This window comes from Dipodomys merriami, unplaced genomic scaffold (genome assembly GCF_024711535.1).
Source record: "Dipodomys merriami isolate MVZ:Mamm:240054 unplaced genomic scaffold, mDipMer1.0.p SCAF_51, whole genome shotgun sequence".
Taxonomy (NCBI): domain Eukaryota; kingdom Metazoa; phylum Chordata; class Mammalia; order Rodentia; family Heteromyidae; genus Dipodomys; species Dipodomys merriami.
The window spans coordinates 2,689,082-2,706,970 of NW_027206080.1; the positions used below are offsets into that span (position 1 = coordinate 2,689,082).

A 17,889-nucleotide genomic window follows, 5' to 3' on the forward strand; every position below is an offset into this window, starting at 1 on the left:
GATTTGTTTAGACAAATTGGATATGTTTAATGTATATAATAGTTTATTGAGGGCTGGGAATATGGCTTAGTGGTAGAGTGCTTGTCTAGTATGCAAGAAGCCCTGGGTTTGATTCATCAGTACCACATAAATAGAAAAAGCCAGAAGTGCTATTGTGACTCAAGTGGTAGAGTACTAGCCTCAAGCAAAAGCAGCACAGGGACAGTGCCCAGGCCCTGAGTTCAAGCCCCAGGATTGTCAAAGAAAATAGTGTATTGATACTGGCATAGATATTGATATTGGCATTTCATTCCAGTTTTTTCTTGGTGGTTTTATTAGCATTTTATAATATCTCTAATAATGTTTAACAATTGTATTGATACCTGTGACTTTTACAACCACTCAAAGATTAAAATGAATGGTAATAGATGTATTTGTATATTTAGAATGTGATTTCTCATGTAGAACTTTTTTAGAGCAGAGTTCTGATTTTTCTTGAAAAATAATACAGTTGCCACATCTTTTCTTTATTTCTTCCTTTTTCTTTTTTCCCTTTCTCTCCTCCCTTTTCTCTTCCTCCTCAACTGTTTTTTCCCTCTCTTCTCTTTTTCTTTTTCCTCTCCTCCTTCCCCTTCAGCTTCTCTTCCTTCCCCTCTACTTCTTCCTCATCTCCTTTCTTTTTCCCCTTCCCAAAGTTTGTCTCAACTCTTGGGCTCAAATATCCCTAAGCCTTATCCTCTTTAGTAACAGGGACCTCAGGTACAAGAAAGTATCAGACACAGCTGAAACAAGATACTTTGCACTGGGATTTACACTTTAGCTGAGGGCCAGTGGCTCACATCTATGATCCTCACTGCTCTGTAAGGTGAGAGGTAAAGTGTCAAACTTCCTGGCCAGCCCTGGAAGTAAAGTATTCAAGACTTGATCTCCAATTAATTACCAAAATACTAGGCCAGAGGTATGGCTCAAGTGGTCAGAGTGTCATCCGTGATCAAGAAAGCTGAGTAAGCTATGGAGGTCCTGAGATCAAGCTCTCCAGTACCAGCATAAAAAAAGGATTGCTACATTTTAAGATTTTTTAAGATTTGGTGTTTAGATTTTCAAATTAGGAAAAGGGATTTTTTTTTTAAATTGCCAGTCCTAGGGCTTGAACTCAGGGCTTAGGTGCTGTTCCAGAGTTGCTTTTGCTTGAGGCTAGTGTTCTACCACTAGTGGTTCTATCACAAAGTGGTTCTACTTTGGCTTTTTTGGTAATTTATTGGAGAATAGAATTTCACAGACTTTCACAGGCTGGCTTTGAATCATGATCTCAAATCCCAGTCTCCCGAGTAGCTAGGTTTACAGATGTGAGTTACTGGCACCTGATCTGAATTTTTTTTTTTTTTTGGGGGGGGGGTTGGTCCTAGGGTTGAACTTAGGGCCTGGGCTTTGTCCCTGAGCCTCTTTGTGCTCAGAGCTAGTGCTCTACCACTTGAGCCACAGCACCACTTCTGGCTTTTTCTGTTTATGCGATACTGAGAAATCGAACCCAGGGATTCATGCATGCGTGGCAAGCACTCTACCACTACCACTAAGCCATATTCCCAGCCCAAAAAAGTGACTTAAAAAAAAAATCTATAAAACTAACTTTAGCTGGACACTGCTGGTTCATGCCTGTAATTCAAGCTACTCAGGAAGAAGAAATCAGGAAGATTATGGCTTTAGGCCAGCTCAGGCTAAAATGTATCCCAGTTATGGCTGGAAGTATAAAATAGGAAAGTAGTTTAGACCCATGCCCTGCAAAAATCAAGACACTGTTTCTTAATAACCAATGCAAAAAGGGCTGGTGGTATGACTCAGCAGCAGAGGGCCTGACTAACAAACACCAAAGCCCTGATTTCAAACTCTACAACGGTCCCCATCCCTCCCCAAAAAGAAAATGCTGCTGAAAAGAGAAAAGAAAGAGAATTTATTAGATTCTTGAGACAACCCAAAATTTAAATAGTTACGTGATTGTGTTATTGGGCCTTAGAGCACTTGCTTTTAGTAATCATGAGGCCATGAATAAAAAAACAACCTCACTATCACCATCCCTGCCTCCCCCCCCCCCCAAAAAAAAGAAAAGCAGAATACTGACAAGAGTTTATGGCATCTGTTGTGGGGGTAATGGATACATGGGGTTCAGAATTTCACCTACATTTATGGATATTTGAAATTTTAAAAATAAAAGGCTATAAAAAGTGGCAAACTGAAAGTTGTATTTGAGATAGTCTTCTGACTAATCAAATACATAGAAGGTGAACTTTTTAGTATAAAATAGGAATTTTATGTGATATTTATGGTCAAATTTGTCCCAGTCATTTGCATTTGACACACGTGACAAATGGGGATTTCCAGAAATGGTCAAATTGTATCTTAGATGTTTGTTTGTAAGTCTATACTTTGGTTTGGGGGAAAAAAATGTTGAAAAAAGAGTATGTTATAAACTGGTAATTTTACTGCCAGTTTTCAAGTAATTTCTTATTGTAATATCAAGTATTTAACTGAAGGTAATTGAAGAGTTTTACTTCTGACTTATTTTTTTTCTGCTTTTACACATTGTTACCTTAAAAAGAGTATTCATTATTCTCTTTTAGTAAAGGACTGTATGATATTTGGAAATGCCTAGGTATTAATGACCCCTTCACCTCCAACCTGGTTGGTCTGGGGTATACAAGCTTTCTTAAATCAGGACCCTCCTGTAGGTGATTATACATCCTGCCTATCATATTTGGGACTTGCAACCCTGTGTCCAGTCACTTTAGATGGTTTATATCAATATTTGTATATTTTTAATATTTTATATCAGTATTTGTATATTTTCAATATTTTCTAGCAGTGTATTATTTATGTCTTAATTTATCCTTTTTCTTCCCCTATGTCATTAACTAATACAGTACTTCAGTTCCAAGAAAAGATGTCCATGAAATTACTAGTGACAGTGCACTGAAGCCTGATGCTGTTTTAAAACAAGGTAAGTGGGTAATAGTGGAGTATGTGATTTTGTACTTTGAAAACCCATATGTGTTTCGTAATGTAAGTTTTCTATTTCTATTTTTTAAGCTTATAATTGGTAGTAATCTGGAAAAGTCAGAAAGAACTGTTTTATCAGCTATTAGCATATTCTGGCTTTTTTTGCTCAATAATGAAATATAATTTCAGGACATGATAATAAAAGGAATCAAAGTAAATTTGATTTGTCATATCTCAGGTTACAATAATTCTGCTTGAGAAATACATTAACTTGAATTTTCATTACTTAGATTTTTAATGGCATTGTTAATGGTTAGTTTTTCTCTACCCTTATTTATCAAGCTTAATCATTTGCCATGTAGACTACCTCAGTTATTAAGTATGTAGTTTATGGCTTTATTTTTATATATTAGAAAAGGACAATAATTGTATCTATCTAATCTCAAGTTAATTCACATAGGTTTTTTTTGGTTTAGTTTTGTTTTGCCTGTCCTGTTTTGCTTGAACTCAGGGACTGGGCACTGCCCTTGAGCCTCTCTGTGCTCAAGGCTAGCGCAACCACTTGAGCTACAGTGCTACTTCTGCCTTTTTCTATGTGTGTGGTACTAAGGAATCAAACCCAGGGCTTCATGCATGGTAGGCAAGCACTCTACCACTGAGCCACCTTCCCAGCCCAATTCACATAGTTTTAAAATTAGGTTTAACTAAACATATAGAGAATTTACTTTTGTGTGTATCTGCTGGTCCTAGGGCTTGAATTCAGGGCTTGGGTGCTGTCCCTGGGTTTTTTTTGTTCGAGGTTTAATACTGTGTCACTTGAGACACAGCTCCACTTCTGGCCTTTGGAAGATTAATTGAAGATAAGAGTCTCATGGACTTCCCTGCCCAAGTTGGCTTTGAACTCTGATTCTCAGATCTCAGCCTCCTGAGTAGCTAGGATTACAGATGTGAGCCACTGTCACCGGATTCTAAAGAATATTTTTATCATAATGGTCCTTTGTCTGTTAAATACTACTGTTTAATAATTGCTGGGTAAAATATTAAATGATTACCTATATTAAGTTGTTTTTCGTTAGAGATGCTTAGTTTCTACTTGAAAGAAGAACATTTCTCATTTACAGTGGCAGCAGTTTCATACTATAAAATGGGTGTCTATGGTCTAGGAATGTGGCTTAATGATAGAATGCCTGCCTTGCACACTTGAAGCCTTGGGTTCCATTCCTTTGCACCATATACACAGAAATAGCCAGAAGTGGCGCTGTGGCTCAAGTGGTAGAGTGCTAGCCTTGAGCAAAAGAAGCTCAGAGACAATGCTCAGACACTGAGAGTTCAGGCCCCTGGACTGGCAAAAATAAAAATATATAATAAAATGGGTGTCCAGAGCTAAATATTTGAGCCCAGTGCCAAGAATGTAGTAGACACTACCTATTAGTGATGGCAATTTTTATTTCTTTATCTTGGATAATTTTTTTGTAATTGTCTTTTTAATTTCCCCAGTTCACTCATTCAATGTTTCTTTCCAGCCTTTGATCACGCACTTGAATTTCACAAAAGTAGAACTGTTCCCGCTAACTGGAAGACTGAATTGAAAGAAGACAGCTCTAGCAGTGAAGCAGAGGAAGAAGAAGAGGAAGAAGATGACGAAAAAGAAAAGGAAGATAATAGCAGTGAAGAAGAGGTAACTTTAGTTACGTTTCTTAAAGCTGACAGCTGGGTAGGACTTGACTAAGCTCATGAGTAGTTACAGTTGCAGTACTTGGCAAAATCAAGTTGCTTATCTTAAAATAGAAATACAGTGTTGCCAAATTAGAACTCTATGCATTCTGGTTATTGTTTTCAATCTTGCTTTGCTCTTTGGTTTATCAGATGACTAGGGAAATACCCACCTCTTACTTTACCATGCTTTGTAGCAGTTTGTGCACATAAGAACTATTACCTCATGACATGTGTGCACTGACCGTTTGCTGAAATACCTAGCAGAGTATATAAAAAGTGCCTTCCACCTACTATTAAAAGAAAAATCAACTCATGTTCATCTTATATTTCTGTTTATTTCCCATCTCTTCATAGAATCTGGAATAATTTTTTGTAATACAGATGAGAAACATCTATGAAGATGTGGTGTTTTTTGTTCTTTGATCTTTTTTTTTTTTTTTTTTTTTTTTGGTGGTACTGGGGTTTGAACTTAGGACTAGTAGAGGCATACTTAGATTCATTGTAACTGATTCTTTAGGTCTAGCCATGGGATAATATTTCTCACTGGTACAACATGTACAGCTTCAGTCAAGTTGTTGATAAACAGTGCCAATACTGATAGCTTCTGTGTTAGACCATAAAGTCAGTTGTCTATAATGTATTGAGGAAATAATGATAATTTCTTGTGGATATGTAATATTTTTAGTACAGTGTGAAATCCTGCCATTAAATAGTAGTAAGCTATTAATGAAATGAGAGGGACTGCTTTTGGAGTTACATGTTAATCGTCATGGGTAAGAGCTTCCCTGCTTCAGTCTTCTCCTTAGCTCCTTTCTATTTAAAATGCTAAAATGAGGGCACTTGATATTTATCAGTGGTAGAACATTTGCCTAGCATGTGTAAGGTCTTATATCCCATTCCCAGCACTAGGGGAAAAATGAAGAAAAAAATAAAATGAACAGCACTAGGGGAAAAATGAAGAAAAAAATAAAATGAACAGTCATTTCCTTATTTGAAACCTCTGGAGTAAAGTCAAGCTTCAGCATAAAGCCTTTTTCATAGTACAACTGCCTCATGGGTTTTTTTCTTCACACTCATTCTACCCTTTTCTTTCTGAACTTTGTGCTATAGCAATGACAAATTCTATACCTTGCTGCTACTTACTTTTGCCAGCTAGGTTGTGACCCACGTACTCTTCTTCCATCAGTTTCCTAATGTCTACTTGGGAGGCATCTCTGGAAAGGGAAATGGATGAACCATCACCTTTCTCAACTCAGGAAATTTTCACACTCAATTTTCAAGTCGATAGTACTTTCTTTATGCCTTTATACATATATGCCTTTACACATATATGTATATATGTAGTTATATTTATTGACTGCTTTTCTCCCTAACTAAGTCCTCAAGGATAGTCACTTGTCTTATTTTTATACTTAGAGTATCTGTCATAGTGCAAAATTTATAAAGGATGATCAAAAATAGTGGTTACCAAACTTTAGATTTGTTTTCATAAATGCAAATCTGGCCTCTTAAGTTTAATTCAAACTTTCCTTAAATGTTTTTGGAATAGGAATCTGTTTATTTAAGTCATATGTTCTGTGAAGACAGCTTAATGTCTGAAAATAGATTTCCTTGATGGATATTGGATGACCATACCAAGCAACATTAATGGTTTTCATTTATTCATTGTTAGGGGGCTGGGAAGTTGGCTCAGTGGTAGAGCACTTGCCTTGCATTTATTCATTGTTCACTTTCCAACCAGCAACCTAATAGTTCACCAGCATCTGTAGTTTCTAGTTTACTGCTCTCCTTTGCTATACTGGCATTTAAAATAAAAGAGGAGAGTTCACAAGAACCCTATCATTCAGCTCATGATTTTCCAAATTAGAAAGGGTTTGTTTAGATTCATTTAGAATATCAATTCAATACCCTTGCTCTTTACTACTAGAGCTGTATGTTTCAGCCTGAGTAACTGTAAAGGCTCACTGTATATTGTGAATCATTTTCTCTGCAGTTACTCCTAATGATGTTCTGTAATGTCAGGCTCTACAGCTGTTTCTTTTATTTGATTGAGCACCTATCATAGTGCCTATACTTAACAGGTGCTCATTTAATGCTTGTTGAATGGATGAAAGTCATTGAATTGGTGAATTCCTCCCTCTTACCTACTACCCTGCTCCTTGCAGGTTCCTTCAGGACCAGCTCCCTACTGCCACAGCCCTTGGCCACAGCAGCAAGAAGCTAGTCCTTCCCTTGTAATTGATAAATCGGGGAACTATTTTATTACTTGAAGATTTCTCTAAGTCTGAATCTTCAGGTATTGTAGATCAAATTTGTTCCCCACTTTACTGATTATATAAGCTTGAAGTACTGTACAGTGGGGCTGCATAAAATGAAGGATGCTTGTAGTTACAACTAATGGGACTCAGACTTGTAGAGTTCCTTGAGGAGCAATAACAGCATCAGCTTGGATGTGCAAACCTAATCCTCTTTATTTTTTTGAGAGTAGGTCTTTTTGAGCCTGTGATCCTGATTTAGAGAGTACAGTTCTGGTAACAGTAAAACGTCGTCATCTTTTTTTCCCATAAGAATTTACATTTGGAATTCTATTATGATAACTTTGAGGATATATTTTCTTCAATATAGCCTAAAATGCCTAGACCTGTCCTATTTCCAATAACTTATTAGTAAATATTTTTTTGAAAAAAATGCCTTTGATATATTTTAATAAGTGTTAGCCTTTACTTTTGGCAGGAAATCTTGCTTGTATGATTAAAATGCTTAATTGATAAAAATAATCCTTTCTTCTGTGATTAGGAAGAAATAGAACCATTTCCAGAAGAAAGAGAAAACTTCCTTCAGCAGTTGTACAAATTTATGGAAGACAGAGGTGAGAGTTTTCACTTTTATTTATCCTTGATATTGTAGATATCAGTGAGATGGTATTTTAAAAGTAAGAATTCAGGATGTCTAGGGGCAATCAGAGAAAGTGTTAGAGGAACTGAATCTGGTCTAAGTACATTGTAGTATAAATGAAGATACAGTATAGTGAAATCTTCTTGTATAACTTAAAATTCTGGAATATTTTAGAAAATAAGAATAATTACACACACAACAATAATACTACTGGTTCTAACTTAAAATTCTGGAATATTTTAGGAAATAAGAATAATTACACAAACAACAAAATAAAGAATTTAAGGCTAGTTATAGTAGCACATACCTATAATCTCCAAAAATTCAAGGGACAGAGAGTAGAAAGATTCCATGTTAAGACCTTGCTGAAATGAGAGGGAAAGAGGGAACAGCTGATAATAAGCAAAGGGAAAGAAATGTACATATCATCTGATTTGTAAAAAATAGTTTTATTGTTAAAGGTCATAGAGTTCATAAGCAATGGAGGTTAAGATAATGATGATTATCATTGTGAAGATTAAAAGTTGTTTGTGACTTTAAATAGTAAATACAAAAATATTACAACAATAAAAACAGTATTTAAAGTGTTTATACACATAAACATTGTGGGTAATGTAAAGCAATGGTAAGAAATACAACACTTAAAAGTTCATATTCCTTGCTCATTTCTTGTCTTTTACAATTTGTTTAACAAATGATAGTAACTATGGGAAATAAAAAAGACCTGTGGAGCTGAGACCCCTTAATTTTAAATAAGCTTGCTGTTAGACTGAGTGCTTTTAATGTAAGCTCCATGGGAGAAGGTGAGAAGAGGAAGTCACAGTCCAAGTGAAGGCTCAGGCAAAAAAGCTCTGTGAAACATAAAGCAAAGGGAGGCAGCAATGTAACATGCTCAGATGGGTAGAATACCTGCCGGTCAAACATAATCCCTGAGCTCAAACGCCAGGACTGCTAAAAAAAGAAGAGAATTCAACCCCTTAGCTTGGCACTGTTTTTGACTGCTGATAATAAAATGACTGTCATAGTGTCTGTCATATAATAAATACAGTGACAAATTTGATAGTTTTATTAGATATTATTGTCATGGGCAAATAAATGCTTATATATTATTCTGCAAATCTGTGTTTGGTACCCCCAAAGAACTTTCAATATTAGATAACAGAATGACAGTTGATGATGATGCTGTTTTTTTAGTACTTACACACCCAGGCCTTACAAAATTCTTCTCCAAAGTCAGCCTGATATACCTGGAAATCGTGTGAGAGGTCTTGTACAAGTTGCCCAATTAACTCAATATTTTATTTAGTTCAGTCAAACCTTGTTTCCTTAATTTTTCATTTTAGTAAAATTTAGTATAATTTTATCTGTGTGTGTGTGTTTTTTAACAGGAACTCCTATTAACAAACGACCTGTACTTGGATATCGAAATTTGAATCTTTTTAAGTTATTCAGACTGGTACACAAACTTGGAGGATTTGATAACGTGAGTACTATACACAGAAATGAAATTTTTTCTTTTGGTGTCTGACTGTGACTGAACACAACCCCAGAACTGGCACCAAAAGGTATAGTCTCTGAGCTTTTTTGCTCAAGCCTAGCCATAACTCCACTTTAGGCTTTTTGGTAGTTAATTGGAGATGAATCTCATAGATTTTGCTGCCTGGGCTGTCTATGAACCAATCTTCAGATCTCAGCCTCCTGTTTTTAGGTATCTCCATCTCTAAAATAATTGGAAAAGAAAATGGAAAGTCCAGTTTAGATACAGAGACAGCCACCAAAGATGAGATTTACAAATCTTGAACTTTTTTTGTGGATAATGTTTTGAGTTTGATTTACTGTTAAATTTTTCATACTTTGATAGAGGTTCTGTTTCATGAAGGTCTGAGTCAGCACAACCATAGTGATTAGAAGAATTTTAATTCATTATCTTTCTTGATTGTATGCTCTTGAGAATTTGAATCTGTCCTAATTTGTGTTTTATTGTTGTTGTTGTTGTTTTGTTTTTGTTTTTGCAGGGGATGGGGTACTGAGTTTTTCATTTAAGGCTTTATACTGGTGCTTTTACTACTTCTTTTTTTTTTTTTTTGGTTGAGGGGCTTGAACTCTGGACTTGAGCACTGACCTTCAGCTCAAGGCGGGCGCTCTACCACTTGAGACACAGCGCTACTTCCAGTTTTCTGGTGGTTTATTGGAGACGAGTCCCACAGACATTCTTGCCTGAGCTGGCTTTGAACCGTGATCCTTAGATCTCAGACTCCTAAGTAGCTAGGATTTACAGGTGTGAACCACCAGCACCCCACTGGCTTTACTACTTTAGCCATTCCTCCAGCACTTTTGGCTTTTAGTTATCTTTTAATAGAGTTCATCCTCTTCCCTCTCCCCCAAGCTGGCTTAGACTGTTACCTTTCTATTTGTACTTCCTGAGTATTTGTCCTGGCAGACATGTACCATGAATGGTTGAGAATGGGATATTTTGAACTTTTTGAGGGTTGGGCTAGAACCATGACCCTTCCAGTCTCAGCCCTCCAGGAGGGCTAGGATCATCAACAAGGGGCATTTTCTTAATATTATTTACATTGTCAGTCTTTTTCATAGTGCCTGAAGTAGACAGAAAATGTTTGTTGAACTGATCTGATACTCTTGTTTATCCAACTAAGAATATTCTAGTGAATAAAATGCTTTACTAATTTCAATAAAACTTTTTTGACTCATTAGCTTGAGGGAAGAATATTAAGGATTCTGTTTACTTTCATATTTACTATACCTGTATTTATTTTAAAGTCAAATGGCCTCAACATTTCAACATTTATTCCTGAGATTTGAATACTAAAATTGCATGTGCAAATCAAATTTAGAATTTGCCAGGTTTGAATAATATCATAATGTATGCTAGGTCTATCAAAATGTTACTACATTCCCACCTTTTAATTGGATAGTTTTCATTTTACTTTGTCCATTAGATTGAAAGTGGAGCTGTTTGGAAACAAGTCTACCAAGATCTTGGAATCCCTGTCTTAAACTCAGCCGCAGGATACAATGTTAAATGTGCTTATAAAAAGTAAGTCAGTATACTTGATAAAACTATCTTCAATACTTTATCTAGAAAGCAGAATGGAATTTACCATTCAACTGAAGGTATTTCATTAGAGATTTTACTAGAGTAATAAGTCTAAAATAGCATTTTCTATTCATTTGTTTGTGTTGTCTCAGTACTTAAGCTTGAATTTGGGATGTAGGCACTGTCTCTGAGCTTTTTTTAGCTCAAGGCTAGTATTCTACCACTTGAGCTATATCTCTATTTCCAGCTTTTTTGGTAGTTAATTGGAAATAAGAGTCTTCTAAACTTTCCTGTTCAGGATGGCTTCTTTCTTGCCTAGGCTGGCTTTGAATTTTGATCCTCAAATCTTGGCTTCCTGAATAGCTAGGATTACAAGCATGAGCTAAAGGGCACCCAGCTTACTTCTGTGTATTTTAGCATTTTCTATTCTAGTATATTATGTGAGTATTAGATCTATAAAACGTTTGTAAAGAAAGTTTTTATGGTCAAAAACATGTAAAATTCTGCATAGAGCTTTTAAAAAGCTAATACAACACAATGGAATATTATGCAGCCATTAGAAATGACAAAATAATGGCATTTGCAGGGAAATGGATGGAGCTAGAAGGAATCATGTTGAGCGAGGTAAGCCAAGAGCAAAGAGACAAATGGTACATGGTCTCCCTGATAAGTGGATGCTAAATCCAAAATGTTAGGTGATACGACAAAACTAACAGGACTTAAGAACCAAAGAACTCCCACTCATCTGGTCGAACCACTACTAAATATCCCCATACTGCTGATCACATGTATGGTGTATATATGTACACCGTTATATGTTATAGAGTGTGATAGACAGTTTGCTCCAGGAAAGCTAGAATGAACTTGTGACTTTAAATGAGCATCATTATTCCACAATACTGTGAAATTCGGGAAATTATGTAATCACTTAATCCCAATCAAAAAAAAAAAAAAACCTCGGGGAAGGTAGGGAGGGAAGGGATGGTAAGGGGAAAACAATGGAGGGGGTAACAATGCTCAATAGGAAGTGTACTCATTACCTTACTCATGTAACTCTAACCCTCTGTATAGTATCTTTACAATAAAAAAGAAAAAGAAAAAAAGAAAAAAAAAGCTAATACAGTCAAATGGAGAATCCTAGTTCTGCCAGTTCCTTGCTTCGATAATCTTTGGCCATTTTTTATTAAGCCTTGCTTTCTTCAGTTGTATAATGAATTAATACTACTTGTTTATGGTTATTGTGTTGTTTAAATTAAGTACTACGAGTCCTGATACCTTGCATTAAGGAAAGCTCAAAAAGTACATATAGTACTCTGAATACTTTTTTTTTTTTGGATGGAGACAAGCTGTCACTAAAGTGCCCAGGCTTATATTCTAAATTCATGATCCTCCTTTTACCTCCTGGTATCACATAAGTGAACCATCTCATCTAGCATTTTATTAGTAGTACTTATTAATACTTTGGTTATATTTGGATTATGACTTTTAAGTACTATTTTTTCCTCCAACGCCAGGCCTACACTTGACCTCAGGATGTGGGCATTGTCCCAACCTTTTTTTTCTCAAGGCTAGCCCTTTACCAGTGGAGCCACAGCTCTACTTCTAGAGATAATAGTCATAAAGATTTTTTTAATTTTTATTTTATTTTTTTTGTCATGGGGCCTGAACTCTGAGCCTGGGTATTGTCCCTGTACCACTTGAGCCACAGCGCCACTTCCGGCTTTTTCTGCTTATGTGGTGCTGAGGAACCAAACCTAAGGCCTCATGCATGCAAGACAAGCACTCTAACTTTCCCTGCCCTTCGTAAGGATTTTTCTGTGCAAGCTGGCTTCAGACATCAATCCTCAGATCTTAGCCTCTTTCATAGCTAGGATTACAGGTTTGAGCTGTCAAAGCCTGGCCAGCACAGCTCTTAAGTGTATGCTTTTTATTTGAGTTGAAAAATTCAGGAAGAAATCGGGCATGGTACTCATGTATAATCCTAGCTCTTGGGAAGTTGTGGCAAGAGAATCATGAGTTCAGGACAGCAATTCATTGCGTGGCTGGACCATTCCTTACTAAAAAGAGGGGGTAAAAAAAAAGAAAAAGATGGGAAAAACTAAATAGAAAAATTAGAATGTAAATGAAGCTTAAACAAGAGAAATGATTTAAAATATAAGAATCTCTACAGTATGAGCCAGGGTGTGCTGGTTTCTTTCTGTAATCCCAGCATTAGGGAGGCTGAGACAGGAAGATCAGGGCTTTGAGCTGAATTTATGTTATAGTTTTCTATTTAAAAAATAAGAAAAGAAGCAAACAAGAAGATCCTCTACAGTAACATATTGAAATGTTTCTCTTCATGTTTCCAGATACTTATATGGTTTTGAGGAATACTGTAGGTCGGCTAATATTGAGTTTCAGATGGCATTGCCTGAGAAAGTTAATAAGTCATGTAAGGAATGTGAAAATGTAAAAGAAACAAAAGTTAAGGAAGAAGGTGAAACAGACATCAAAGAAGTAAAGATTGAAGAGGAGAGGAATATAATGCCAAAAGAGGAGAAGCCCCCAGAGGATGAGATGGAAAGAAAAGAAAATATAAAGCCACCTCTGGTAAATCAGATATTGTTCATTATCCTTTATTGCCTTTGGTATGTTTTCTGCATTCTCTGTAAAGTGTAGTATTGTATTTTGTACTTTTCTTCATTAAGTGTTACCTTTAAATAATGGTAATGACTGGTCAAGGTAGCTCTTAGTTATTTTTTGTGTAGTGCATTTGGAGAATGGCAGTAATTTATTAATTGTAATGCTTGTATCAATGTTAGTGTTGGTTGCTACCTCCTGTTGCTCTTAAGGTCATGGAGTTATTAGGTTGGAGTTTTTTGTTTTTGCCTTTTAACTTTTGTTTGTTTAGCTCCTTTGATCTTTTTCTAGGGAAGTAAAAAGAATTTATTAGAATCTATACCTCTACAGTCTGATCAGGAAAAAGAAGTTTCCAATAAAAAGTCAGAAGAAAATGAAAGTCTGGATGATAAAGATGATGGCACTGCTAGGGTAGATCAGTCCCTCAGCATAAAGGTAGAAGCTGAAGAAGAAAAAGCAAAATCTGGGTAAGATATTTGTTTTTGGTTATGATGCATTTTGGCTAAATTAATTCTTACTGTTCACTCTTTGTGTGTGTATATATATATATATATATATATATATATATATATATATATATATACATACATTTAAATGACAAAGTACAGAGTAATGGTCACTTGCATTCATAAAGAAAATAGCATTTACCTTCAGAGACCCTGCATTTGTAGAAACAGATTGTTCTTGCTCTCATCATAGAATTTACCAGATTTTTAGTGAGGAAAAAACACTTTTTACTGAATATGGTCTGCTCAGTATCAGTCACTATGAACCTTTGGGAAGGTATTCTTTATGTTACATAGATGGTGTGTTGGCTATAAGGTCTGAGAGTTGTTTATGTATTTTAAGCAAAAATTAAGAATGGAGAAATACGAAGTTTTATTACAAAGACTATTATTGTGGGGTTTTTTTTGTAATTAGAAGCACTGTTTTAATCACTTTGAAAAAGTGAATTATTTAACGTTGTGCTGCCAGTGGTCCCTGAATATTATAGGTCATTTTGGGCATTTAATTTATATCTGAGATTTTAAAAAAAATTTCCATTTAGTAGATCATTTAATTGAGAACCTTAAAAACCATTTTAGTATTTTGTCTGATATTTAGCCACTATACAAATGGGGGGGAGGAGATAAAATCAGCTGAGCTAAGGTTAATATAGTAAGAAGTGTTTGTTAATAGTACTTTGTTACATTTTCATGTGTGTAAGGACATATTAAAGTATGCTTTGCTGTTTTTAGATACTGTTTTAATTATTTTAAAAACTTGTAAAGATTCAGCTGTTTGCCTAAAATCTGTTGCTCTGTCTATTGAAATTTGGTGACAGCAAGTATGAAAAAAATACTGGGTTTTGATTAATAAAAGCATTTATTGACTGTACTTTGTCATATCTCTGTATAACTATGTGTTTAAAATGCTCCTTCTACTGGATACCATTCAGATAATAAGAAACTCAGTCCAGATTTGACTTTTGACTAAAATCTTAAACCTATAGATTTTTTTGGAGCATCTACTCTTATAAGGCACTTTGAAAAGTCTTGTTTTCATTGTTACTAGAAATTGTGTTTAAGTTCCAATTTGGTACATCTTAATTTACAAAATATATTTTGTAAGTTTATCTTTTAAACTTTTATGTATTATGGATAACTAGAAACTCAGTAATAGACTGTGTAATATTAAAGCCAGCACTGGTTCCATAAGAGGAATAATATAACCTAGATATATAGAATACTGTACTGTCTAGGTTTGTGTAAGTATACTATGATAATTGCATAATGATAAGTTCACCAACCGGTGGGTTACTCAGAATGTATCTTTGCTAAATCATAAGACTGTATTTGTAGTACAAACTAATTTTCTTGATATGATTGCCCAGCTTTGATCGAGAATTCTTAAAAAGGAAGTTACAGTACTATATTTAAAAAAATCTAATCATACGTCACTTAATCATATAGTACATTCTGGGAAATACATTGTTAGGTGACTTCATGGCCATGCCGAACCTGTAAGAGTGTAAGCAAACTAAGATAGCTATGACAGTATGAGACAATAATGCCTTATAGGACCACTGTTCTGTTGTGAGTAGTCTATTGACTAAAATGTCAACATAACTATATTGTGTTTTCTCTCATCTGCCGTGATTCATTGCCAGAGTTAGTTTGTCCTTTTGTGTTTTGTTCCTGGGTACCTTCTTTACACCCCTACTCTTGTGCTGAGGGTTATTTTTTAAATTAAAATGAATTGGAAACAAATAATGTTGCTATGACAACATAACTGAGATGGTACTGGTAAGTGACCAAGAGGTAGATAGCATATGCCATGTGATATGCAAGACTAAGAATGATTTACAATCTTGCATAAGTAGAGCACGAAAATGTTAAGATTTTCTCACACTACTTAGAAGTATGTCCATAAAATTTACGAACTTTCTGTTTCTGGAATTTTCCTTTTAAGATTTCAGATTGCTTTTGATGGTTTATAACTGAAATGGACAAGCCACAGATAGGATGTACTACTGTAACTAAGTAATTGATTTCTTAGTTTTGTAACGTAAATGTAGTTTGAGCATTTTGCTTATTGAGATGAAATGCTTTTTTTCCCTCTTGAAGTGTTTTTCCCCAAATGTTGTTCTTTAAAATATAATTCTAAACATTTGTGTGTAACATGTATGTGTGCATGTACATAATTTATGAATCAGCTTTTTAAAAATCTATATGTTGTTTGCATTTTCTTTCAGAGAGTATCTTGACATTCTGTGTTCCAACAGATTTACACATTACTCTATAAGGCTGAGAAGTGGTGGTTCATGTCTGTAATCTTAACTACTCAGGAAAAAGATTTGAGGATCATGGTTCAAAGCCAGACTAAGGCAGGAAACCTGGTACTCAGGAAGTTGAGATCTGAGGATCACAATTGAAAGCCATCCTGGGCAGAAAAGATTCTTATCTCCAATTAACTACCCAAAAAGCCAGAAGTGGAGCTGTGGCTCAAGTGATGGAGCACTAAACTTGAGCACAAAAAGCTCAGGGACAGTGCCTAGGCCCTGAGTTCAAGCCCAGCACTAGCCAAAAACAGGAAAGTAGAGAAATTTTTTGGATTTCCAAAAATCATTTTGTTTGCTTTTTATATACTTAAGTGTATTATTTAAGTAAATTGTATTTAGGATCATAAATAACAGTAATGCAGTTTCTAAGTTTCATTGTTTTGTTTTATTGGTGTATCAGTTTTCCTACTAAATTAAGTAACAGTATAACTCAACCACTTACAACTCAAAGATATTTGATATTATTGACTTTTTCCAGCTGTACTCAATGTGTGTTTGTTTGTTTTTAATGTAAGGTGTAGTTCAGTGGTCTGTTTTGCTTCTATGGGTTTGCTTCTGGGGCTTGAACTTGGAACCTGTATGCTCTCCCTGAATTCTTTTGCTCAAGGTTATTGAGCTTTTTTGCTCAAGGCTAGTGCTCTACCCACTGGAGCCACAGCTCTACTTCTGTCTCTCTTTTTTTTAAAAAAATTTTTTGGTGGTTAATTAGAGATAAGCATCTCGTGGACTTGCCTGCCCAGGCTGGCCTCAAACCAACATCTTCACGTCTCAGCCTCTTGAGTTACTAGGATTACAGGTGTGAGTCACCAGTACCCAACAATTGTTTTCATTTTCTGTAATTGACTTTTTATTGTGTATATCTCTTCTCTTTTATATGGTGGTTCTTAGGTACATAATAGATCAGTTTTGCCATGAACGTCCTTTCTGGTGTACAATCTGCAGACTTGAACAAATAGTTTACCATCATAAGGCCATTTTTTGAGATTTTAGTCCTGTTAAAATTATTTTTCATTATAGAAATATTGTTATATTATCGGTATTAATGTCTTTGATTTCATAATACACCATGCTTTGTTTAAATACTGACTTAACAGTTACTGAACCTGTATTTTTATATTTGTTTTTTGAGACAAGCTTTGATGTGTAGGCCAGGCTGGTTTTGAACTTCTGTCTTAGCATCTTGAGTGCTGGGAATACAGGCATAAATAAAGTAACTTGTGGGCTGGGAAGGTGGCTCAGTGATAGAGCGCTTGCCTTGCATGCATGAGGCCCTGGGTTCAATTCCTCAGCACCACATAAGCAAAAAAGAAAAAAGCCGGAAGTGGCACTGTGGCTCAAGTGGTAGAGTGCTAGCCTTGAGCTGAAGAGCTGAGGGACAGCGCCCAGGCCCAGGGTTCAGGCCCCACGACTGGACCCAAAAAATAATAAATAAACTAACTTGTAACTGAGCATATTTTATTTTAATTTTTCTTAGTTTATTTCTGGGGGGTCAGGGTCTTTGTAGTGTAAGCTGGCTTGAAAATCAGCATATAGGCCTGGAACTCCTGCCTCAGGCTCCCAAGCCCTGGGGTTAGAGTATGCTCTACCATACCTACTCCTGAGTAAAGTGGGGGTAATCCTTGAGGATATTGTAGTCTTTATATTTTAGACAAAGCTGATAGGTTGGCTACTTTTTGTGAACTCAGACTCCATTTCAACTCTTCTACTATACAGAGATGACACAAATGGTTCAGAATACTACCTATATCACTACTTGTAGGTTATTTTTGTTGTTTTTATAATTAGGAGTGATATGTTTCCAATAAAAGGC

At 35.5% G+C, this 17,889-nt stretch overlaps 1 protein-coding gene across 8 annotated transcripts in view; it reads left to right on the top strand.

Annotated features, from left to right (window-relative positions):
• Arid4b (AT-rich interaction domain 4B) overlaps positions 1-17,889 on the top strand; it is a 117,928-nt gene that overhangs the window by 59,311 nt on the left and 40,728 nt on the right. For 7 of the 8 annotated variants that reach the window (XR_011367243.1, XM_069998089.1, XM_069998086.1 and 4 more), the window contains exons 10-16: positions 2,895-2,971; positions 4,494-4,648; positions 7,483-7,555; positions 8,970-9,064; positions 10,542-10,639; positions 12,988-13,228; positions 13,550-13,725. Coding sequence is in view for 7 of the 8 variants with exons in the window: in XM_069998089.1 (XP_069854190.1) it covers positions 2,895-2,971; positions 4,494-4,648; positions 7,483-7,555; positions 8,970-9,064; positions 10,542-10,639; positions 12,988-13,228; positions 13,550-13,725 (915 nt within the window). In the remaining variant the exon portion in view is untranslated. The remainder of the gene's footprint in view (positions 1-2,894; positions 2,972-4,493; positions 4,649-7,482; positions 7,556-8,969; positions 9,065-10,541; positions 10,640-12,987; positions 13,229-13,549; positions 13,726-17,889) is intronic. The other variant, XM_069998088.1, reaches the window with a different exon arrangement.